General features: G+C 35.1%; 1 protein-coding gene across 2 annotated transcripts in view; it reads left to right on the forward strand.

Moving 5' to 3' along the window:
• The window catches only part of TTBK2 (tau tubulin kinase 2), a 105,602-nt gene that overhangs the window by 52,456 nt on the left and 26,234 nt on the right, over positions 1-26,912 (forward strand). For both annotated transcript variants that reach the window (XM_085299859.1, XM_085299860.1), the window contains exons 7-13: positions 16,436-16,501; positions 17,158-17,250; positions 18,253-18,378; positions 19,547-19,704; positions 21,564-21,780; positions 23,158-23,369; positions 25,257-25,860. In XM_085299859.1, the coding sequence (XP_085155985.1) occupies positions 16,436-16,501; positions 17,158-17,250; positions 18,253-18,378; positions 19,547-19,704; positions 21,564-21,780; positions 23,158-23,369; positions 25,257-25,860 (1,476 nt within the window). The remainder of the gene's footprint in view (positions 1-16,435; positions 16,502-17,157; positions 17,251-18,252; positions 18,379-19,546; positions 19,705-21,563; positions 21,781-23,157; positions 23,370-25,256; positions 25,861-26,912) is intronic.

Raw genomic sequence — 26,912 nt, forward strand, 5'->3', positions numbered from 1 at the left:
GAAAGAATAATCTATTTTGGTATTGTATAATGATTTTTCTTAAYATAACTCTAAAATTTATTATTTTCCTTATGAATAGGGAGGAAGAGTTAGTCTCTGAAAACATTTATTAAATTTACTCCCCTAAGTTCCTGAAATTAATTAATGTATTTAAAATGTTTGCGGTAAAGCTTGGTTAGTCTGTCCCAGTGTCTGAACTTACTGGCAAAATAGAATACTTTTATTGCTTAAGGACCCAGAGTGTTTTTGATTCTCTTGGGTTTTTCAGTTAGTAGAGGCGGTTTCTCACTTGTTCCAGATATTAGCTTTAGCCTTACGTTGAAATAGTTTTAACTGTGGTTTTCTTATTGTAGTATTATTTTACTAAAATAATCTGCTTCAGTTGATAAATTTTCAAATTGAAAGAAAAATAGGTTAACATAAAAATGAAGCAACAAAAAAAAAGTTGAACAAAAAAGTGCTACAAAGAGGAGTTGTTCTCTGTCTCAAGAACTATTGTAAAATGAGGCGTTTTATTTTAAATACTAGTATTGAAATTGCTTCATTTTACCAAAGCTGTCCTGTTATTCAGGTAATTGTCTCTTGAATTACTATTTTTTTTTGAAGAACTAACTTCAAAGAGAGAGGGATTTTTTTTATATCTCACTAATAAGATATTTAAAAAAATATATGATTACATTCAGGAAAGTACTAAAGGGCTGCAATTTATTAAGTTGCATGGTCTGACACTGTTACCCTGTTAGAACTTAAAACTCAGAAAATAACATTCACTGGAGCTTGTAGGATTGTGAAGGATGTAAGAAAGGAAAAAATGAGAAATGTGTATCATAATGGCTGTGTTACTTGGAAGGATATAGAATAATTCATGCCTAATAGAAATATGAGCTTACATAATGTTGTTTTATGTTTTCTGTTCAATTTCCTTAATCTTTTGTTTATTTTATTTTTGTTTCTTTCCTAAAGAACTTGGAGTCTGACTTTAACTTATGGCAAAGATCATAGCTTATCAGGCTTGATTTTGAATACAAACACCATATTTTAGATGTAGTTAGGACTAACATCGTATGCCTTTGAGTACAGATGATATCTCCCTGCTTTGCCACCTACTCTACATATTTTATATTCACTTGAGTTATAGAACATGACATAATTCTTGCAGGTCCTTGAAAAYATATTCACCCTATTGACATATGATTCACTAATCAGAGTGGATATATTTTTTTTCTGCACGTGGAGTGATGTGCATCAAAGATTTAATGCTATTTTGTTAGAGTTGTTCTGGACACACAAATGCACTCTCTAAAAATTAAAATATAGGACTCTATAATAAACTATATAAAACATATAGGTAAATAAATTGCATATGCATCAATTTTTTCTGCAAAAAATAAATATGCCGTTGTTTTCAATGGTTTGTGCCCTGGCTCTTTCTCCATTTTATTTTTTTTGCCGGGAACATATTTTGACCACCCATACTTTTGAGAAACCTTAAGCAATGTTTGTGCGTRGCTGGGATTAGAATGAAGAATATGGGAAGTCGGAGAGTAGTGTGTATGTGGGCTTCTGAAACAATTTTTTTTTGTATTGGGGTCAGCGGTGGGATGCAGGAATTTTGGGGAGATGTAGACTAAAACTCTAGAATGGAAGTTAATAAAAAGAAAATACCAGATTGGTGGAAGGAGCCTCTTACGGAGCCGATAAGGGTAGGAAGAGTGAAAAATGCCTGCGGGAAGTGGAACGTGAGCTGCTGGCTGTGCTGTGGTCTGTTAAAAGAAGGAAGGAGCAAACAGAGGCAGGAAGCAATTGTTGGAAAAAAGAGGAAGCCAAAAATTGTTGGTAATTAATGGTATAGATAGAACTGATTACTCCAAAGCAGAGTTCCTAGAATTGAATTGTGGGGACAGTTTCCCTAATTGTCAAGCAAATACATTTAATGGCATGCAAATTTTGTGTATTAATTAGAATTCAAGGTCTACAGTCTTCTGCTTTTAAAACAGCTGTTAGAGGTTATTTTCCTCACCACTTTGTTTCCTGTTGTCTAAGCAATAGTGAAAATAAACAGTAGTAGCACCTGTGTTTTCCTGAGACAAAGAATAAAATATTCTTTTTGGATATAAAGCTAACTTCATACAAACTGAAGGCTATATGTCTCTGATTACATGGTGATAATGGAAGCTGAAGGTGTCAGCTGTGGTGCAGAAATAGAAAACCTTGAGAGGCAAAATCCAAAGGACATTTAGTACTAGAGTTAGCTCTTGGGCTGTTGTCACTGCTTCTGTTTTAAAATGAATGTTAGCTGCAGTTGTTATTTGAAGTGCTATTAAATTTGAGGTAAAGAATGCTAATGTTTGCTCTTAGAAGGATTAACCTTCCTCTTACAGAGTATTTAAAAACTAATCTATGAGGTCATAAATCTTGTAAGTTGTTAAATTCAATCATCACATGTTAGCTCAGATCTGATTTTTGTGGTCTTTCATTTATGTGTTTCTTTATACTAAGATAGTATAAAAGGGAAGCAAACTAAGTTGACAAAACTAGGGGAAATGCAATTTAAAAGTGTCCGTGAGAAGGAGATGTTTAGGATATTTTTTTTCATCTAAAAATATGTATTTTTTTTCTGTTGAATATACAGGTCTCTTGAATGAAAGCATACAGAATTATTCAAATTAACAGAAAATCCCTTGAGCCTGGTGATTTKGACTCACCAGAGCTGAATGAGGTAGAGAGCGCCTTTTTGCCTGGTTTGTTGCATAGCCTGGAATTTGGGCTGCTTCTTTGAGAGTGTCCTAACTAGTGGGTTGCATAGGTCAAGGGGAGAGTTACTGCCTGACTGCTTTCCTTCCATCCTCACTTTCCTCCCACTCTTCCYAGTGACTAGATTTTAGGATATTCTTCAATTGCTATTTAAATGAAATGAAGAGCTTCAACAGAATTCTCACCCTCAGAGGTTAGTTTAGCATGACCTTAATTTCAAGTGTCTAAMCTTTCATGTATTTATTCAGAAAAAAAACCAAACCCTTTTAACATGCATTAAGGAGTATTTTAGATCTAGCTTGCTAGATTTTTATCCAGCAATTTGACATCTTAAACTTCACCAAACTGGAAGTTGTGCTTTTAGAGCAACTGGGGAAAACGCGCTACGTTTCTGATATGCTTTGCATAAAAGAATTACAAAATTCTTACTCTTAAAAGTAACATAAGTATTAAAATCCAAAGGAAATAAGAATATCTACCCAAATTCCCTGAGAAGCTGCCTGTACTCTTTACTGGTACTATGAAGGACTAAAAAATCTGCTAATAACATACTTCTCTGGTATGACTCCTGCTGAAGCAGTTTTGTCAGCAGTAGCTGTAAAGACTGATCCTTAGAAAAGGGCTTAAGGGGTTGTGAACTTGAATGTTTAGATCTTTTTGTTCTCTAGGAAACCAATTACAAATCTGTTCATGTCCAACTCTGAACATATTATTCTATTCAGGTGTTTATTTRCAAAACCAGATAAATGTCATTTGTCTGTCTTCAGTGCTCTCAGGTTCTGAGCATTTTCCAGCAAATGCTGGAAGGGCTTTTATCTTGATGTTTCACTTTTGAACAACCACAAATGGTGTCCTGGAAATACACTGTAAGAAGTCAAATTCTTAAATAAAAAACGCTGCACAGAAATGTATTGGTAAACATCAAAAGTGCGGAGTTTGAAAACAGTTTTGAAAACTTTCAAAGACTTCATATCTATTGTAATTCAGTTAAATACAGGGATATAGTGTATACATTTCTTGAAGCATATGTTCATCCTTTTATTATTTTGTTTTTTACTTTATTAAGATTTGAGAACTTTTTTGCATTTAAACTGTATGGTGTTTTTTTTTTAATATTTCTTTTAATATTGTGAATGGTCTTGATAGCTGAGTGAGATGAGAGTATAAACTTCTTATTCTACTTACTTGTCTTTTCAAGCATTTGTTGATGTCTGAGTGGCAGGACGTGTTCCCAGTTTTTTAAAAAAGAAAAATCTTGCTAAATGTACGTAAGCATGTTGCTAGAGAGTTGATAATATTTAGTGCATTTTTGTAGCTGCCAGTCTCAGAATTGAACTTACTCCTTTCACCTTGTATTTTTGTAGCTTCAAAAAAGGTAAAATTTTTTATTGGACAAACTTCTATCTAGTATATTTTGGATGGAATTGCAAATTGTATATTTCTGTGGGTGGAAGAAAGTAGTTTTTACAGTAGTGGAAGAGTGGAGGCAATAAGCATTAAATGCTTCTAACAAGAGGTGAGGAATTGGAACAATTTCAGAAATTGAGGAGTAATTGTGAAGCCATTCTCTATATGAAAAAAGATTGCAGCAAAGCTTTTTTCCTCTCTGAAGGCAAATTAGACCCTCAGAATGATTAAAAATGAATTGCTTGTATATACTTCTCATACCCTTTCCAAGTAAATACTGCAATAGTTATCTACAAACAATTTTACTTTTAGAAAAAAGTCTTGGAGATGGTTGTCAGGTAGTACTGACTAAAACTGTGCTTTTTGCTTTATTGCCCTTCTGCCAATGTTTTAGAATATATGTAAGTAACTACTCCTGAACAATGTTCTGTCAGCATGCTTTTGTAAAAAGTAAGAGACTATAAACCTGAATTTGTTCAAGAACAATTATTCAACTTCATGTTCAGATGAAAATTCAGATTAAACTGAAACCTCCTATTAAATTTAAAGAACAGACAGCTGCAAAATGTATCAAGTTTTAGTTTTGTCTAAAAAGTAAGAAGATACTTTCTATCTTAAGCATTCCCTGATGCATTCTCTATTTGGAGTGATACATATTAAAGCAAAACCCAAGGACTACTAGGACTATTTTTTTTAATGAGTACAGTATTAAATGACAGTAACTTATATGGAAAAGAATTAAACAGTACAAAACAGTTTCAGAGAACTGTTTTGATTGATAATACTCCACATTAAACATATAATAAATAATTAGTTAAAATATGTTAACTGGCTTAAAAGACTATTCTTCCAAACCTGACTCAAGTTTTTGAAAGCCCTATGCTGTAGGGTAATGGTCCATGTCATTTTGTTACATGTGCTTTTCAGTGGTGGTTTCTTCTGTCTGGGGTGCAAGTGATAGCCATGATAAAGAAGTTTTTCTGCAGTTGCGGGTGCTGTGGTGCGATACACAATATGTTATGACGAGAATTTTAACATGAAGCTGATCCTGTCCTTTTTAGGAATGGAGGCTTCTGAAAAATACAGAACTGGAATAGTTCAGCATATGTGGTTGAGCTTAGCTTGTAGGCTGGATACGTCAACATTAATGTACTGGATACATCAACATTAATGGTTAGAAAATAGAGAGCTACTCTGCATGTGTAATTGTGGCATGAAAAGTGCCTAGGATGAAGTGTCCATAAAATATAAAAACAGAATTATTTTTCTGAGAGTCATATCTCRTGTTAAAATGTCTGTCTAACTTACAATGTTTTGTCCCTGTCCAGTTCTTTCAACCTCTCTTCACCAGATCATTTTGTGGATTCCATCTAACACTTTTAAGATTTTCCCTTATTCCTTCACAGGTCTCTGATTAGATCTCATGAAATAAGAGGAAATAGAGTGCCTGAGGTATCAGAAATTGCCAGGGAAGGCAGGAGCGGGAGAAAGGAAAAAAGGGTGACTGAGAATGAATGTAATTCTCCTGCCACTTTCCTTCTCTACTCTGAAGAGCAGCTGCTGATATAAAGAACAAGAAACATCTGTTGGTGCTTTGAAATGTGCAAATACCTCAGTGAACTTTAAAACTGGAAGCAGATCAAATACATTAGTGTGATGCTTTGTGCAGTCTAACTAACCTGGGAAGACGTCTTCCTCATGTTCTTCCAGGATTGCAATTAGTATCCCTCTCTGCATAGCATTGCATTGTGTCCTGTAGGTTTACCAATTGATTCAGAGCTAGCTTAGCTATTTCTGTGCAGTGCTGCATTGCCATCTGCAGATGTACTGAAAATTACATAGTGSTCTCAAAGATACGCTGTAAAGAACTGAAAGGGATAACTTGCCTAGATAGCCGTCTACTCCCTTTGCTTTCTTGCAGGAGTACATAGGCCAAATAAATATCTCTAGATGATCTTCATGACCCCTAGTCTGGATTTTTACGTGTTGTGGAGGCTAGGTTACAGACAGGAGAGCTCTTAGGATGAGTAGCTGCATGTCAGGGGAAAAGGATAGGGCAGTGAAACAAAGAATGTGAAGATGCTGCCAAAGTGTAGAAGACGAGGAGATAGAAAAGAGARTTTTCTCCATTATTAGAGAAAATAACCTTAGTTTATTCTTACTTACTTTCAGTGCTTTTCACTTTCTCCACCCGTACATCTAACTCTTCTTCAAAACATGCCATCTTTGGCCTCATCTATAGTGCTTCCAGCTCCCTCTTAAGCTAGTCTTAGCTTATTCCTCTAGATCTACTGTTTCTGTATTTCCTTCCTATGCCCAGTAACTGCTGGTTGGACAAAAGGCAGCAAGTGCTGTGGCAGGTTTTGAGCAGTGTATGTGCTGATTAACCACACAGACTGCTATATTTCTATTAAATTTCACTGAAATGGTTCAAAAAAAAAGTAGGGGATTAATAAGCAGCATGACTCTGTGTGTGTGTATATATATATAATTTTAATCTTTATACATACAAACCTGTGTGTCTAGACTTACCCAGGTGCTCTGGGAGAAAGAATAAATGATTCTGGGTGTAATTATGGCTTTTGGGTGGCTGTAATACCCATGAATGTGATATTCGCTTGCCAAGTTTGAGATTTATTAAGTTTGTTCTTACACCGTTAAACTTTCTTAGGAAGAAATTTCTCTCCTGGACACTGAAGATTCTTTATTATTATTATTATTATTTATTTTTATTTTTACTTGCTACAGTGTTTTTATCTTGATTGCCTGGRGATTCCAGCTTAAGACTCACAGTTTACCAAGGGTGCTTTGCACTACCTATGCAGTGTGTGGAAGAGAGTGAGCTACTTGAACTAGTTGCTAGGAACATCCATTCTGATCTATACGAAGGGAGAAAAAATATGGCATGGAAGTGGGATGTGATGCAATAAGACTAGATTATGCCTCATTTTTCACTGTCCCGTGCTTACTGAGGAGTTTGACATCAGCTGAGTAAGTTAAAGCTGACAAGTTACAGTTTTCRCTTGAACCACAGGACAGGTGGCTTCAAATCAAGCAGTTGAGATCCTAACCAACTCCTCTCTTGACTGCTCTTCAGCATTTCTTGGGAGCAGTGCACAACTGGGTTGGTAAAACATTAGGAGTAGATAACAGTTTTATACTGAACTTGTAAGTCTACAAACATTTTGCAGAGAGAAGGTTGGTATGTTGTTTGAATAGCATAGTACATTTATTTCATCATGTAATTCTTGATCCTGCATATCAAGAACATGTGAATGTTTTTGGAAACAAGYATACCTACATACATAACTCATAAATTTAAAGCATATATTGTATATTGATATATAGACAACATCCATATGCTAAGTTACAGTCATGTGAATCTTGCACCATTTGCTTTCGACTCAATGATTATTTGAGCTGGTTTAAAGATTGCTCTTTTTTTTTTTTTTAAGTTATAATTGAGGTATTTTCTAATCTCTTCTGTTTCTTAAATTTCTAATCTTAATCCTTACAGATACTATGAAGTTCTAAATCAGCAAGTACTTTATTAATCATAGAAAGTTATAACTTTACAATTTGTTTTAACATTCCTTATCTCTTAGCTTTGCTGTATTAAGTTGTTTTGGATTAGAAGTAGACATCTACCCTCAGGTGAAGGCAACAAGTAGAAATGTGGATGAACAGCCCTGAGAAAACAGAACTACACTTACCTGTTTAAAATTAGACACTTACTTTGAATAGTTTCTCCTAGGATTTTAAATATACATGTGTCCTGAGACACAGTCAAAGAAACTCACTACAGTTATTTTGAGTTCTAATAAAGTAAAACCGATTTTCTTATAAAATGTATTTTAAAAAGATTTCTACCGTATGATTTGTATTCAATGTATTATTAAACAGTTAGTGGACGAATCATCTTGAAAAAATACATAGCAGAAATACATAGAATGGATAAGAAGTAATAAACAAAATGCAGGAATATTTTAAGTCCTGTGCATTTTGATTTATTGGAATAATGTGGCACTGTTTGTGTGTTTCTACAGCAATTAGCGAAATCAGTTCAGTTATTTGCACAAATAAAAATAAAGAGCAGTGGAGTTTTATATGATATAATTCAACTGCTGAAAATAGAATTGGAAACAATATTTACTATATCTTCTTCATTTCTGAAATATTTCTGTTAATAAATAGTGATTCAAAAGTAGTGTTGGAAGAGACCACCTGGATTGCTCTTTGGAAACCAGAGCATCCCATCCTATTATAGTCTACTTCTTCCTTTTCACAACTATCAAATTAAATTTTACACCTTTTTCTATTGTAAAAGGAAAAAAAAGTCTGAAAAACACATTTAAAAACTATATTTTCAGCTTTGCCTCATTAACTCTGCATCAGTCAGACTATATTACATACATTTTTGGAAATACATGAGATTTATGAGGTTTCCTTCCAAATTCTGAGCTGAGCCTTTAACAGTTGAGGGCTTTTAAAAAGATGAGCTACTTAAAAAAAAAAAAAAAAACACATTGTTTCAGTGAATGGAATTCTGTTTAAGTGTCTAAGAAGAATTGTTACAGCTTTATTTTCTCTTTATATTTCTCAGTTCTGTAAGAAAGGAATTATTATATGAGCTCTAAGCCATCGAAGGGAAAATTGTAACATGTAAACACCCTGTAGGCTACTCCTTAATTCATCTCGTGTCAGTAAGACTGGAACCTAATTCGTCTTTATTTTTTTCTTAAATCTCAGCGTAAACTAAAGATGATTTAAATGTTTCTCTGCTGAAGAGACTAAGCCAAGAGCTCTTTTTTCATTGCTTTTGCAATCAGGACTCTGCCTGAGCGGAAAGTCACTGAGATCTTGTTCTGAATTAGTGATAACTTTGTAGGGAAGACATGGGAGTTAGTTTGGAGAGGTTTGTGCAGACATCACTTTTTGTATAGAAGAGATTTAAAACATCTATAAAAYTGATAGATTGTTTTTAAAGTTTTTGAAGTAATGCATGAGATATAGCTGTATTATACCCATCTATACCATTTATTATGTTCATCTGTCATAATCTCCTTCAAGGAGACGGAGCAGGATTATTTAAAGCATAATATGATACACTCAGCATTTTTAGCATCCACTGAATTTGATCATTGACAAAGAAGTAGACGAAGGAGATCAGTGTTACAGGGAGGGTCAGTTAGCCTCTTRTGCTGGTATTACAATGTGAGAAAGATGGGTAGTGAGTTAACTTAAAAGGTGAAAAAAGAACATTGTGAGTTAAAAGGTGACACAAAATGGATATATAAATTTCATGCTCTGTGATATCATTTTGTAACATCCCTATGGAATGGAATGTTCTTGCATTAATTAAATAAAACATAAAACTTAAATAATAAAAAAACAACCAACCAACCAACCCATGCTTGATTTTCTTTGGGAGGAAAATTCTTCCTATTTGGAAGTTCTGAGTGGAGAATAAACACAATACACAACCATTAAYACCCTGCTTGAAGGCATAAATTGGTAAATAGCTGAGATATGAAAAAGATTTAATACTCATAATACAATATTTTGTAATTTTTGGGGTATATTGAGTTCCTTGTTCTTTCCTGTGATCTACAGAACACTGAAATCATATTCAATCAATGAACAATTTAATTTGGAAATTCTGCCATCTTGTATGGCTGTTATATAATCTGAGACAGCTTTTTCTTTATTTTCTAAACAATTGATAGAAGCTTAGGGGAATGGGCTGTAAAAGCTTTTAAAGATAAAAAAAAGAATAAAATAAAAATGTTTGTACTAAGATTTGGTCTCATATTATGATAGATTTGGGCATTTTAATTGATTTTTAACTGTTCATSTCCAAGGTACTAATTTGGGTTCTCAGTCTTATCACCAGTTTTCTTTTAACTTGTAGGAATTGAAAGTCTTTGAAAGCTATCCTATCTGTTTGAAATTAAATGCTATTATAGTGGAAAGACAGGTGGTTTCATCATGTAGAATTTGTTTCCTGGTGAAAAATAGAAGCAAACCAAAACTGAAACAGACTCTGGTTTCTAATTCTTTCACTCCCATAGCTCTTTCTATATTTTGAATGGTTTTCAAAAGCAAGGTGGTTTTTTTTTTTTTTTTTTTTTTTTTTTTTTTTTTGTTTTTTTTTTTTTTTTGTTTTTTTTTTTTTTTTTTTTTTAGTTCTGTAGTCTTGAAAGTTACGGTTCTTCCTCTACTGCTGGGTTGGTGCGACTCTTTAATGCTTGGTACTATCTTTGTAAATACTAAATGTGATATGTACCAAGCAACTGAAAACAAAAACCTCAGTCTTCTAGTCTGCTAAGAGTACAGGACTTCACATAACAAAAAAAACCTTACATTTTTACTTAGTGGGAACAAGTAAAACAATATTCCTATTGTCTGGGGAAATTCTGTCAGAGTGTTAGCTGGATAAGGTGGTTAGTCTTCCCCTTACAGTGATCTCTGCTTCGCTGGTGTWAGCTCAGGTCTATGACAGACATAGTAGGTTGTTACCACCTCCAGCCCCCCAGACTTTYTATCTACTTGTGAATCAGCTTTGGTACCATTCCAATTTTCAACTAGTGCATAACATTGGTTAAGTAAATACTCCAAATTGAAAACTGAACAGCTCAGGCGTTGGTTCAAGAGTGTAGGAAATACCTTTGTCTCGAAGGCAGCAATGTTCATTATAGCAAGGACAGTTGGAGCTGAGTTTTGGTTCATTATTCTTTTGAAACCTACAGTAACAGAATTTAATCGTAATGTTAGATGCTAACTCAGTTTCCTACCCAGCTTCTGCTAGAACTGGGTAGCAGAGGATCTCACAGATATAATCARTTTTGGGAAATTATGCCTTCTGTGTAGGTAGAACTGAGACCAAATACTGACAACTGGTAGGAGATGGCTTGATAAAGAGTTCTAAATGCAAAGTTCTCTCTATTATTAGTGTGTCTTACTGGTTTTGTACAGAGCTAAAAGTGTGGATTTGATAAACTGTATAAGCAATGAAAATTAATTACAATGTATAATRTATTGTAATGCTGTTCAACTCCTTGACCTTTCCTTACCCAGATGAGCCCCGAATTTTTCATTTACTTTAAACTGTCACTAGTGCATGCTAGGCWTTGAATTAGATTTGAACACCTATCCCACAGAAAAAGGGGAGTGGAGATATGAATTTTCAGCCATTTAGTATACAGAAAATTATATCCTGGGACTGTRTTCCCATCAGATAAAAGAATTAGAAAATTGACTTTTTAAAGAGGAAAGATAGGAAACGCAGATCCTATGTTTAAAACAGGGAATAGAGGWAGCCATAGGTGGTATTTTCTCTATTTCCTCCCTGACACTCCCCGCATTAGCTTTAGTATTCAGCTTTCTGGACAGCATTTAGAAGAGGGATGCTCACTGCCTTACCTGGTTTCTCAGTCCTTAAACCTGAAGGTACTTTCAAGAATTCTCAGTCACTGCCTGCCTCATAGGAAGAACCTTAAGACGTGTCAGATGCAGTACAAGGAATAACTATTGTTTCATTTTTTGTGTTTATCATCTAGTTTCCATGATTGTAGCAATTTGCTTGACTAAATGAAAATGTAATGTTTCCACCATTGCCTAGTGTGAAACGTGAGTCTAGCTCAAAGTAATAAACCTAGAGTGGATATGTAGGGATAGTGAACTGAGTTAAAGCTGTGTGCTTGCCTCCTCCCCGTCTCCAATTAACCAGTAGTCTTAGTTAAGTTTGTGAGCGTAATGTCTGCCTTGAATCTGCAAACCACAGCGTGCTTAGGAGAAATAATTCACCTCTGTAGGAACTCCCAATTTCCTGTCTTTTATCTAAGATGTTGTCACAGGCTTCCAGCGCAGGGCTGCCACCAAGAAATCATGTTACCTGTATGTGTAGAAGAATCCTTCTTCCTGGATCTGCCTCATATGCATATACCTTCAAAATAATATCTTTTAACTTTCATTTGAAGATTCTAGAGATAGTAATCAAATCTGAGAGCACTCTGGCTTCAAGATCACTTGCATTAATTATACTAGAAGAACCTTTTTTAATGTAAACTGATCTAAATAGATACGGTTTTGTGAAAGATTTGCAAAATAACTTTAGCTTTTGAGATTTTTAGCATCAAATGTATGACAAGTATGAAAGAACTGTAGCCTTATTTTCTCCCTTATTCTGATAAAGAAACTGACTCATTGTGATCCCTATGGCACTTACCACTAATGCAGTTCCTGGCATTGAAGGCAAAGTATGGTAGAAATTCTTTTCTGTAGAATGTATGACTCTATCTTTTAAGGACTCTTTAGTAATTTCCCTTTTGTTCCTGTGCCAACTTGATGTTTGTCCGTTCCAAAAGCTTTCCTRTATTATTCAAAGGAAAATAAATGGTAACAGTAGTTGCCATAAATAAATAGGAATTACTGCAAAATAAATAAAGCTGTTAAATTTGGAAGAGCTGAAGAACAGAAACAACTACTGAATGTAATAAATATTTTGAGAGCTATTAATGGATCTCTGCAATTGAGGCAACACCTAGTGGTTGCCAGTACCTGTGATGGTTGCTTCCAGTACCTATGACTGATAAGAAAAAAACCCTACTAAACTTCACAGAATCACAGAATGATTGAGGTTGGAAGAGACCCCTGGAGATCATCTAATCCACCCTCACTCCCCCCCCCCCCCCCCCCCCCCCCCCCCCCGCCAGTGTCACCTAGAGCATGTTAGATAGGTTTGTGTCCAGGCAGGTTTTGAGTATCTCCGTAGAAGGAGACTGCGTAATCTCTCTGCACAACCTTTTTCCAGGGCTCTGTCACTCTCACAGTAAAGTAGTTCTTCCTTCAGCTTGAACTTCCTGTGCTTCAGTTTGTGCCCATTGCCTCTCGTCCTGTCACTGGGCACCACTGAAGAAGAGCGACCCCATCCTCGTGACACCCTCCCTTAAGGTACTTACACGCATTGATAAGATTCTCCCCTCAGTCTTCTCTTCCCCAGGCTGAAGAGGCCCAGCTCTCGCRGCYGTTCCTCAYAGGGCAGGTGCTCCAGCCCTCTGAGCATCCTTGTAGCCCTATGCTGGACTCTCTCCAGTAGYTCCATGTCTCTCTTGTCCTGGGGAGCCCAGAACTGGAYRCAGTACTCGAGATGAGGCCTCCCCAGGGCTGAGTAGAGGGGCAGGATCACCTCCYTMCACCTGCTGGCAACACTCTTCCCAATGCACCCCAGGAGACCATTRGCCTTCTTGGCCACAAGGGCACRTTGCTGGCTCATGGTCAACTTGTCGTCCACCAGCAATCCCAGGTCCTTCTYTGAAGTTTTATCTTTAGATAAAACTGTAGTAGGACACATTATTAGTTTCCATAACCTGGGAGAATCATTTAGGTTACATATGCTCTTTCTCACTTAGAATTTCCCCCAATATTCTAAAACTACTCTGTCTCATTTGTTGTGGTTTATTTCCTGGTCAAGCAAATGAAGGGGTTTTTTTGGTGCTAATTATCAATTAGAAATTAAAGTTGTTACCCTAAAATGAAAAGCCCCAGTTCATCCTAGTTTTCGTATTTTTCCTTAGTCTCAGAAGAATAGAAATATTTAGTTYGTTAAAAGTGGATATACTCCTTCCTTTTTAGCATTCAGACCAGAAGATGAAGACAGTAGATAATTAGTTTCACTTTCAGCTACCTTATGCTTAGAGGATTTACAGAATTTGTGCTTCTAGGTGTTACAGTCTCAATGCCCTTCTGAAAAAGTGCTCTTCATCAAATTGTTTGCATCTTTTCAGAAATTTGGCTATATTATGATTGTTTTGGCAGTGAGGCTATATTTTTTTTATTCTTATTTGAATGTTTTGCCTCTCTTCAGAACTATTGGGAAAGAGGCTTTTTTTTWAAAAAAAARRGGGRGGGGGGTGGAGGACTTTAGTTTTCCCCTGAAATTTGGCAGTATCAAAACGTGCTGAGATATTCCATTTAAAATTGCATGATACTATGATATTTCCAGAACTACAGTGTTTTATTTCATTTTGGGTAATGTTCAAGGAAGTGAAATCAGAAGTAATTGTGTGTAGGCGCAGCAATAGAATAAAGTTTGCTAGAAAATTCCTGGTTGGGCATTATGGGCATGGCATGTGATATAGGTGTTATAAAGTCTTGACACCTGTGACTGCATCTGAATAATTCCATGCTACAGAAAAAGCATGTAACGATAAAGCAGCCGCAGAAGTAAGCTGTGCATCCACCATCGGTAATCCTAGGGTGAGACCTGTTTAAGATGGGAACTGTATGCCTTGAAAGTGGTTTTGTTAAGCCTTGCTAGGGTGGAACATTACTTAGGCACAATTTACTTGTTGTCTTTGATCTAAACAGACGAAAATCCTTTACAAAGACTAGTATCRAAGATGTTCTGCAGAAGAATATCTTTGTAATAAGATTTACTAAATTAGACTGGCAGACTTGCAGTATTTGGACTTACAGAGGTTGACCTCGTACTGTAGTTTTTCTGAGACAACTGAGGATATTATTTTCGTTTTCTGGTTAGGTATACTGAGATGGAGAGAAATTGTTTTTCCCCATGAGCAGAAAAAAATCGATGGTAAAAATCAATATATAACAACTGCTGATTACTGCCAAAACTACTGAATCATACTTCTCTTCTTAGTATATATCTGCATTTGTGGTTACATAGGTTAAATCTTTTTTTTGAAAAATTACAGTTTGGATTGTGACAAAATCACAAAGTTAAGGTAGTAACTGAATTGTCCATCTTGCCTGAGAGCAGAATGTATTCGAAGCACAGAGAATGTGCAAAATCTTAGATAATACACGTACAGTATATGGTGTCAGAGAATCTGTTCATATTAAGACCATCCTGGAAAATACTCTTCACTGTAACTAACCCTGGTTCAGCTCTCTTTAGGACCCCTCTAACAGACGTTGATTGTATCGGCCTTTGAATCCTTTTTTAAACACCTTGCTGCATAATCTTTTTGAGGGATGAATTTAACTGATAGAGTTACTGACGGTAATGGTAGCATCTGAAACACTTACGATATAGCTCTGTGTTGCTTGTCTTGGCAGATAAGAAGAACATACATTCATGCTGTAGGGAGAGAGACTGAGGCATTTTCTTRTAACAGCATAACGATTCTGTGTTGTGGATATCTCCATGTCCGTATCACTCCAGACTTTTAATGTATAAATTTTTTAAGATCTTCAGAACTGTCGTCAGTCCAGGGCAGGTCAACAATACCCTTTTAAGTACCATTCAGAGGTGAGGGAGGTAATTTAAGCTTCTCACATTCGTTCCTCTAAAGGAAGCAAGAAGAATTGTCATTGACTGGGAAGACAAGACGATATAAAAGAAATAAAACTCAGTAGTTCTGGCAATGGTTTCTTCTATTATATATAAGATGATTGATCAAGAAGGTCTAGAAGGGATTGGATAGATGTCTTAGGTGAAGTAATACATTACTATCTGATTTTTTTTCCCTGTAAATATATTTTAATTATGACAGTATTATCAGTTATGTCATTCTTTGCATATTATTTTATTTAAAGGAAGAAACAATTGGAGAATTTATTTTTTGTGGCTGTAAAGTAACAGTTGACTTATGAGTGTATAATACCTAGAGTGTGAGATAGGAAAAACTGCTATTCAGAAACTAGGGAAGAGACAAATAGTTTCCATTGGTGGCTGTAGTGCAACCCTTGCTATTTACTGCTCTACCTCAGCTTTGAGACTTACATGTGCTTTTTGCTGGTCTTAGAATTTCTCAAAAATTGATTGATTTGCTGCTCTGGAAAGTAATTTATGAAAATGTTACTAGTACCTTTTGATAAATGGTTGGTTATCAACTCATACAACCCAATATTGGTATTTGAGCAAACTGGAAATAATTGTTAAATTTTTGATACTTTCACAATTTAAAAACTCAGGCATCTAATATTTAAAATCAAGATACTGGAGAAAAAAGGATTAGGAGTTCTGATATATACCTTTTTTTAAGGAGTGAGGTGAACAGGACTTGATGCCTATGCAGAATAAAAACTGACATAAATAGATGGATTAAGAAACTGTGCCATGTGTCACTTCGTACCAACTTGAAATTCCTTTTGATACCTTCTAGAAACACAGTCAATTGAAATAAAACAAAAACTTTCAAAATGATGTTTGTCGTGGATCTGTATTCATTTTGCAGATGCCCAGTTAAGTAATCAGAGAGTTTATTTCTGATAATGACAGTCTTGTTATGTTTCTGTTCTTCTTTGACAGCCACGAGCTGTTGCTGGTTTTCGAGGAACGGTACGGTACGCATCAATCAATGCTCACAGAAACAGAGTGAGTGTCTGAACTTGTATCATATCCATCTTACTTTATTATTAGCTGAAAACAGTCAGTAAGATATCTGACATCCAGTTCCTTTTTTGTATTTGTGTATATGAGAATGTATGTGACTATATATATATGTATTCTTTTATGCTTATTTATGTAAAAATTTATGCTTCTAAATTTGGGGAAAAGATAGCATTTACAGTAGTTGAGAGTAAAATGGTTCAGTGGTTCTTGCTGTAGAAATAGTAGTTGTTTTAATACTTATCATTGATGTACAATTGTATCATAAGTTAATAAACTGAAAAGGTGAACTTACTGAGTTTTATAAAATACATAATCTCCAGTATGTCATCTTAACATCATACACAAAAGAAATATGAATAAGCAGCTCTTACAGTATAAAGATTTTGTAATCTTATTTTAACACAATTCAATTTTTGTTTTTCTGTGTCTTTTAGTGGGTCACTGAATAGTTTTATTTCTGTTTTTACTTAAAACAATTGCTAGATTTAATGGTAAAAATGTATTTTACAGTTGTATTTATTTATATATATAAAGAGAGTAATTTAAATCTTCACAGCAATGAATAATCTAGTAAAGTCCTTTTTGTCTTACAGGTACCTGAAAGATGCATTTGAATAATACTTCTTTCTTTTTCACAGGAAATGGGACGGCATGATGACCTCTGGTCCCTATTTTACATGTTGGTAGAGTTTGTGGTTGGACAACTGCCTTGGAGAAAAATAAAAGATAAGGTAAACATAGAAGTGAAACCAAAGAGGATGAAGAAGGTTCACTTCAGAAATGCAGGCAAATGCTATGATAAAGATTGCATCCAAAAATGACATTTTACATTTTACCATGTTTTGCAGTGTTTTCTGGTTTCTCCTCTTCTCAGTGTTAATGGCGTCAAATGCAATCAAGTTTTACAAACTATCTTAGTGGGAAGGCAGACTATACTTTTAGTTTTCGCAGATGTTTTATAGAGCAAATGTAAATGTATATATGTCACTTACTCCATATTCCTCTTTTCAGATAAGTATTTTTTGCTGTTACCTATCACACATCTAGAATTTCTTTTCCATTTTGAGAATTTGTAAAAGAGCAGTTCTAGTTGCTGTTCAGCAAAAGTGAATCAGTTAATATGTGGTAGTGCTTTTGACTGAATGTTATAGGTGATCAATGTGAAGAAACAATATCTAATGGCCTATTTTTATAACTTCTTTCAGCTTCTATTGAAATTATAATGAGACAATGATAACCTCTGGTGTAGTTTATACATTCATAGATGACAGTGAAATATATATGTAGCTTCTGTTCTAATAGTCTTGATTTAATGATCTACATAAACAAAAATATTGAAGTATACTGGGATGACCAAATGTATGCCAAAAATTGACTGAACTTCTCACGATGCAACAAGACATTTTTTTTCTTTAAAATGTACTTTTTTAGGAGGGTTGGATAGTCCTTAATAACAGTCAGCATGCAAACACAAAAGAAAAATAAACAGGCTTAGCATTAAATATTGAATTTGAAGTTTATACGTTACTTTGCAGATGTACTGAGGACAATGATAGAAGCTCTTATCTTGCTATATGCTGAAGAATTGCCTTCCTCAGTACTATCTAGTGTAATGCAYGCACCCAACGTTCTGGTTAGAGTTGTATTGAATGGCTGTGAGATACAGTATGAATATGTGGTAGCAAAGAATGAAGGTGTAGTAATACCTGTTTTTGTATATAATCTACTTGTAGGAGCAAGTGGGATCCATTAAAGAAAGGTATGAGCACAGGCTTATGTTGAAACATCTCCCTCAAGAATTCAACATCTTTCTGGATCACATTTCTAATTTAGATTACTTTACAAAACCTGATTACCAGGTAAACATTTTTATATTTTTTTTATTTCTGATTTTTAAATAACAGAGTTTTATGCTGTTTTGTCTTGAATTTCCTCTGATTTCATTGTATTCTTAAGAATAGTTATGGAGTGTACCAACATAAAGTTATTTTAGTGACCATCCAGTGCTGCGGGAATTTTGCAGTTTAAAGATCTTTTTTTCCTTCTTTTTTCCATTTTGGAAGGATAAGGCAGTTAAGTCTATATTTCTATATTTAAGTTTCTCTATTTAAGGCTCTGTTGAGTACTTTTTGAATTAAGTTGATCAGATTGCTTTCTCACTGATAATGACCCTGGCAATTTTCCAGAATCTTAAACTCAGCACCAACAATGTGTATACATGCAGAGAGCAACGAATTGCAGCCATGCTAGGTTCTTAATACTGAAGTGTTGCCTAGAGAGATTATAAACACTAGAAAACTGGATAGTCATTTTCTTTCATTTAAGAGAGAAAGATGGTGTTGTTTGAAGAGGTCAGAAGGTGTTTTACTTTCAGTGGTCATTTAAGCTCTAGTCTCTCTTAGTATTTATTGTAAGAACACTTTTTATTTCTTGGATAAGTATCGTTCTTTGTTCATAATTATACATAGGCACCAAGCAAGCATGTAAAAGGTTGGTGTCCCTGCTTTGAAGAGTGTATGGTCTTTTTAGACCGTATAGTACACAGACCTAGAATCCAAAGTTTGATTTGTCAAAGTAAGATGTGTTTACTTTATTCAGTTATATCAGTCTGTGCGTACGTGTTACTCTCTTTTTAAGGAAGCCTGCGGTTAGTGAATCTCCTGCACTTCTCTGTATGCACTGCTGTCTAAATTCCCTTCTAAAATGCTGCACACACAAATGCCAACTTGTTTCTTTGCCTCTCTTTACTGCTAGAAGCAAAGGGGTTTTTAAATTTGTTTTAGGTTTTTACAGTCTAGAAGTTTGCAAATCTTATCTTTGAAACTTTGAAAAATGGCAAATCTGAAATGGTTAAAGTAACCAATCATATAAATACCTTCTTCTGCCTTTTCTTAAGGAAAATTATTGTCAGTCAAAATCTTAAGGAGTACACATATGTTAAAATATTAGAGGAGGATATATCTAAATTGCTTTACGTTTCTCTTATACAGAAACAAAGCTTATTATTTTTTTTTTCTTTATCTTTAGCTTCTCATGTCTGTGTTTGACAACAGCATGAAAACGTTTGGAGTTATTGAAAGTGACCCTTTTGACTGGGAGAAGAGTGGAACTGATGGCTCTCTGACAACAACAACAACTTCAACTACACCTCAGTTACACACTCGTCTTACTCCAGCTGCAATTGGGTATGYGTGCACATTTTCTGTGTTCACCTAAAAAAGCAACTATAGGGCACCAAAGGAAAGTTATGTGTATGCAGGATGTTGAATAAACAGGGGARTGGAGGACTGAGAATAATTGAAGAATTTCCCTTTTGGGGGTTCCTGTTTACACTGTTCTTAAAAATGAGCACTTAAGTTTATAGCAGTAAAGAATGATAGCTCAGGACACTGTATATACATTCTCATTTGCTAGTCAATCATTTGCTAAACTATGAAGAATTTTGTGAATTCAACTGATGCATGTTAAGTTGAATGCACTGGAAATAACCCCTTTGTCTTCCATAAGCTTTGCAATAAGCCATTAGCTGCAGCTTTCTTGTAACTTTGAAAAATAAATGGATCTTTATGGGAAATTTGGAAATAGATTTTTTTGAGTTGTTTGTTGTAGGTATAAAAAATGATTTTATACCTATTTGATACTTAGTGGGGTCTTTGAGACCTTCTGTAATTAAAGAAGYTGGAAGAGACGCAGTGTTTAATAATACTCATCTCAGGAGACTGGAGAACATAATAGGTGTACATGAATGAGGAGGAAGAGCTTGTGCCTTATTTAGGCCTTGCATAGATTACCTTTCTATCCAASAGTTAAAGGGTAGTGATGTAAAAGTTTGACAGTGTAGCAAGGCTGAAAAATGCTAGGATTTCATATTATTATTAGATCCCCACTATTTTAAGGTGATTTAAAAAAAAAGATTGAATGAAATGTCAGTTAAGACCTTAACTAGTGTAATGTTTTGTAGATGTGTGACCTCACTGAAGTGGACAGGGATTTTGCATATCATTCAGTCTTGTTATCACACCAAGCACTAGAGTAATTGATAGTTTTGAMTGGAATTACTAATTTTGGTGTCCATAAAGGAATGGTTATTAATTGATGACCTGACATTCACCTTGGAGGAATAGCACTGCTTCAGTTTTAGCTACTGCTACGACACTGGGACTACAGAACTTTAATATTCATTAAAACGTGATGTATTGTTAGAGTTATGTTTATGTGTTTGATTATCAATAATTGGATCAGAAATGACACTTCGATAAGAATAGTGAAAAACTATACTATATCTGTGCTATATAGTCCTCAAACTCTATGTTTTCTTATTCTACAAAATTTTGAGAATATATTAGCGAAGTTGCCATTAATCTTTTTGAAAGGATTTTCTTTTTTTTTACCTTTTGAAATGCAAAGAGCAGCCTTTGCTTGGCCTAAGCATGTTCTTCTGAGACTGCTTCTCAGTGGCTGAATGATTATGTGAAAAAAGAACTGTGAAGCTTTGTAAATAATTGGTAAATAAACAGCCTTGCTTATCTGTTCAGCTTACTTCTATACATCGTGATAATTAAGAAATCACAAATCTGTCCAAATAGCCTGGGATATTTATCAAGCAAAAGAGCCTTGTTGATTTCAGGAGTAAAACTTTCGTTAGAGTCTTTATAATCTATTCATATTCCAGAAACTACCAGGAGGAGAATGTTCTCTCCAGTTGCAAGAAATTATTATATGCTGATACAAAGTGATTTTTGGATTTCATTTTAAAAAAAATACAGAGAGTTTCTACGTAACAGTGTTCAGTAATTTTTTCATCCAAAGATGGAAGGAAATTAAGCAAGAATTAGATTTTAAATATTTTATTTGTTGCATAACATTGGTTATATGGCTGAATTAAGGATATAGAAATTGTTAAGCCCCAGAATTAGCTTTTAAATTAAATGTTTTACAAGATTTGTCTTTCTAAAGAAATTTGCTTTTTTGTATTTTTTTCCTATTTAGTTAAGTGGAAAATCATTTCAATAAGCATAGCAGAGTCTCTCTACTTCTTTTGTAGAATTGCTAATGCCACCCCCATCCCAGGAGATTTGCTGCGGGAAAACACAGATGAAGTGTTTCCTGATGAACAACTCAGTGATGGAGAGAATGGTATTCCAGTTGGTGTCTCACCAGAGAAACTACCTGGGTCCCCTGGRCATCAGCGTCCTCAGGAAAAAGATGTCTGGGAAGAAATGGATGCAAACAGGAACAAAATAAAACTAGGGATCTGTAAGGTATTTATAAATTTTCATTGGGAAGACCCTCTCTGAACAGTGTCCTATCCTCAAGATGCGCATATGACAAAACTAATAGTATGGTTGTGCTAGTATTGATTGACCAAAATGGATAAGAAAACAAGGCTTATGGCAGAGCTAACATATTTTATTAGAGCATTTCATATACTGGGAAAAGCAGACAGGCTTATGGACTTGATGTCACTTGATGATGATTCTTCAGACATGTTGATCTCTGCTTACTGAATGAAGAGATTTTCTGCATTTTTGCCTCCATAGAAATTAACTAATGAATATATGGAAACAAGTTTCACATTTTTCTCCAGTAAACAGGTTGAGATTGGTATTTAGTTCAYACAGTGTTTTTGTCTCCACAATATGTAATACCTTTGTACTGATCAGTGGTCCAAAGAGGTTCATGGGCTAATCTTCAGAAGAGAATATTACTTAATTTCAATAGTCTCCGAGGAGAGAGGCCATCGTTGTGGTCTCTCCCTCAATCATTATTATTATACTCATTCATAATCACATTTCATATTCAGGCACAATCACTAGATTTCTATTTCTTGTATGTGAAAATGTTAGCAAGAGCTGAAGAGGGATGCATTATTGAAATGTTCTTTAGTTAAGAGGGCTGTCTAATTTTGAGGCTGATACTTTTTTGTTTGCTAGAAGAATTGTGGGAGAGAGTAAAGCATGATGCCTATTTTCAGATGTGCTTTGTTTGTTTGTTGTTTTTACCAAAAGGGAAGAAAGCGAATTGCTCTAGTTTAAAGAATTGTAATTTTTTATTTGTTACACCTATTGAAACTAAAGATGAGCATGATTTCCCAGCTCTAAATCATGTCCAGTTAGTATACAAAGTGAAATGCAACCAGACTGAAACGTTGTTCTGTATCACAGAAACAACTAGTACATTTGATATAGTAGATTTAAGATTTAGTGTTGAGTTACATGCTCCAGAGAATCATAAAGATGACTCAACATGAAAGTTAACTTCCTTTTAATAAGAGCTCTCGACCGACTGCAAAGCAGTTGAAGATACTACGAAGTACCTGGTTTCAGAGTACTGTGGAGGAGTATTTCAGAGATGAAATGTGAGAAATCAGTGTAAATTTAAGTGTTTTACTGTGTTTTTGAGACTCTCATTCTTAGACCTACCCAAAACTACTGTAGTATTGACACTTTTTATCTCTTTAGATTTATACTGAAGAGTATATTTAAACTGGCTTAAGTATGGCATGCACTTAAGGACTGTTCTGAATATGAATGGGCTTATCACTGCCTAAAAACTGATAGTGTTCACTAAATATTACTATATGTTCCTTTCATTTACTATTCCTAGTGAGTTGCATTTTTGCTTTACTTCTTGCACAGGCTGCTACAGAGGAGGAAAACAGCCATGGGCCAGTGAATGGGATGCTTAATGCACCGAGTCTCGGTTCTCCAATTCGTGTCCGCTCAGAGACCACCCAGCTAGACAGAGATGTCCCACTGGTRCGAAAGTTGCGTTCAATTCACAGCTTTGAACTGGAGAAGCGTCTAACATTGGAGTCAAAGCCAGACACTGATAAATTTCTTGAGACTTGGTAAAGAAATTATTTCTTATTTTATTTTTATACTTAGATCTTTCCAAGATATGTTGTTAATGATATGTATGTAACACATATGATATGTGTCATCTTTCCCCAATTACTATATCAATTTACAGTATGCTGTGAAAATCAGAAATGGAGCTGCTGAGCAATGCTTATGCAAGCTGCATCAAATTGTATTTACTTTGTTCATCATACTGCTCGATTAACAACTTTTGCTACTTGTCTTCTTTAAAATATATATATATATGTATAATATCTGTATGTAAAATATACAAAATATATTCTTGAAAATATATGCTAATATACAGTTAAAGTTAGCTTTCCACTCTTTAAACGTTTTTATTTCAAGACTTAATAGTGTAACACAAGAGTATCCCAATGAAGGAGAAGGTAGTATACATCTAAGGGTCAGTACAATCCATCCTAAATAAGAATGACAACATAAAACAYTCAATAGAGGTAACATAGGAATATATTATACGAGATGAAAAGGCAAGCCTACAAGAAGTGGAATTCTTAAAAAGTTAGAAATTTACCTGTTTCTGCATCAGATTTAGTTATTCCTGAAGTTGTTGCACCAACATAAAAATTCCTGTTAGAAGAGAGAGGTCTTAAAATGGAATTCTAAGGTAAAAGAGAGACAGATGTATGAGAACAGACTCAGTGAATTTGCCCATGTGTAGAAAGACTAAATGAAGAAGCTCATATTGAAATTTGACTGAAAGGCAAAGCTTAGAGGGTCAGTGGGGACACAGGAGAAGACACTTGAGATGTTGACGGTGGCAAAATTCTGCTGAATGTCACAGAGGGTTAGGAATTTGAATTTGATGAATCAAGTGATGCAAAGCATAAATAATTAATTTTAAATTTTAGCAGTGTTCAGAGAAGAGGTAAGGTTTAATAGGACTATTTTAAATTTAAAGCAATTAAAAGATGAGTTTTATAACACTGGAAACTGAGACGCAGAATTGTCTTCCTCTGTCCGTAACTCAGAAAAATGTTTAAGTGTCACAGAAGAGTAAGGGTAGTCGTGCTTTATTATTTCTTTAATCCTTTCTAGCTCACGAAAGGAGACATTTACATTTCTGAAAAAAATTCMTTACTGTTTTTCAATAAACTTCACACAGAAAAGGGAATATTGTGATTCAGAGAACAGAATAAACTGCTAGAATAGAATGAACTGCAGTGTATCCTGTAGAGCAGAACTGAAGCAAGTAGATGGAGGAACTTACTTAGGTATAGCAGAGATAAGAAAAAAAAGTTACTCCTTTTTTTAATTTGTATAATACCAAAGAACTAAGTACTGAACACAGACTGCAGTGTTCTATCATTAGTCTTATGTCAAGTTGAGAAGTTGCTATCAAATCCTTGTATGGCAGGAATTATTTGCTTAGATGCAAAACAGTAAGATCCTTCTTGAAAGCATTTTGTAACTCCTGTTGGAGACGTCTCTTTTGCTCTGATTTGAGTCTTTGCTTTGCAGTGTAACTTAACTATAACGGGCATCTGGTGGTAGTGTGAGCACTGAGTCGGTGTCCACCCACTATTTTCTCTTTTGTTCTCTCAGGCTGATTGCACTTAAAGTTTATGTGTGAATTTCTAAGACCATCCATCTATTTTTGTCTGACATCAGAGTTACCTTTTGAAGAAGTGGGTAATAAACATCTCACTGAAATAAATAATTTTCTTCTATATATGTTTGCCTTCTCCTTGACTTAAGTTAGCGAATTGTTTCAAATTATGAAACTTTCAGATTGTTCTAAAAATGACAATACACCTTTATATAGATTTAATTTTTCTGTAGTGACAAAATTCAAATGTAACTTACAGCATTTAATTCATTATTAACTAATTCAGATATTAACTTCTTTTCTTAAGTTTGGAGAAGATGCAGAAAGACTTGAATGCTGCAGCGGAGACTGCTGTTGCTGCTGTTCCTCCTCTTTCTCAGAAAATACCTGTTCCTGCTCCGGTGACTGCCCGCATGGACCATGTTTGGCACTATGATGAAGAATACCTTCCAGATGCTTCAAAGCCTATGTCAGCTAGTTCTCCAGAACAGGTTGATGGTGGTGTTAGCAACGGATTTGTAGCTGTCAACTTAAGCTCCTGCAGGCAGGAGGTTGATTCTAAGGAATGGGTGATAATAGATAAGGAACGGGACTTGCAGGATTTCAGGACAAATGAGGCTTTAGGGCATAARACGACCGGAAGTCCCTCAGATGAAGAGCCTGAGGTGCTACAAGTTTTGGAGGAGTCCCCTGCAGAAGAGCAGCCCAGACAGGATGGTTGGGCAGGAAACAGCATCCATACAAAGAACCAAACCTCAGGGGTGGAGTTAGTTCTAGCCATGGAGAGTCATCCAGCTGCTTCTGATCGGCTTACCGATAGATTAGAACTTTTGGCCGGAGCTGCGGGACAGCTTCTTGCAGCCACCCCTACAAGTCCTGTGGAGGCTCAAGCAGAAGGAGCGCTCACTCCGGTAAGAGAAACAATCATTGTTTTATTGCATCTATCTTTAGAATTATTTGAGGAGGTAGTAAGCAAAAAGGCAGTGCTAACAATGTAGTAGTGTAGTAGAAATTCCTAGTTCATCAGATATGTGACTTGATTCTTCATAAATGATTGTACGTGTTTTGTTGCACGTTTACATTTTCCCATGAAATTTTCCATTGGTTCTGCAGTGGATGAGCCACAGAACTAGGCTCAGTTAAAATGTACTTATTAAAAATGTGATTCCTCATCAATGAGAGATACACATATAAATATGTTTATTATGTTTGCAATACATAGCAATAARTTATAATGAATATATAAAATATTGTGCTACAGTATGCTGTGTGTTTCAGGAAAAGCTTAAAWGGCTGAAATTAAAGAAACAAAATTATTTGTTCTTACCATCAGTGATAGTGTTTTTCTTTTGGAAATCCCTCTATTTCTTTCTGCTCTGATTTAATCACACAGTAATGTCTGCCTTTCTGAAATCTCTGCTGTCTCTTACACAAACTACTTGTTGACTTTTATGAATCTTTGCTAMTTCTCACTTCTAAGATAATTTGCAGCTCCTGCTTTGCTCCCTGAGACGCTCTACCCTGAGACAGACTGGTTTATTTCCATTGCTGCTGCTGCATTATTGTGTTTTTTAATCTTACCTAAGGAATTCTCATTTGCACAGGTTTTGAAAGTTTGCCATTTTTCCTCCTCTAGTACTAATCTTTTACAAAGACTACTGTGGCATTACTTAGGGAGGAAGTGAAACTAATGGTTAAAGCAAAGGTCTGGGAATCAGCTCCTGGTTTAATGTCTCCTCTTTCTTCAGTTGATACTATGTGACAAAAAGAGCAATTCTTTCAAGCTTCTTTGAGCCAGTAAACCTGACTGTACTTCTCCTTCAGATATCACTGCTGTTTTTTTGAAAATTACATCCTACCTTGTAGAAAAAGAAGCTTGTCACCAGCCACTCATTTATTGTAAGGTCTGAAATATCCTTTATTGATGAAAATTAACAAGTGCAAATAACRTATTTAATGTAAC

Source organism: Rhea americana, unplaced genomic scaffold (genome assembly GCF_003343005.1).
Source record: "Rhea americana isolate MKP2758 unplaced genomic scaffold, rheAme1 scaffold_155, whole genome shotgun sequence".
Lineage (NCBI taxonomy): Eukaryota > Metazoa > Chordata > Aves > Rheiformes > Rheidae > Rhea > Rhea americana.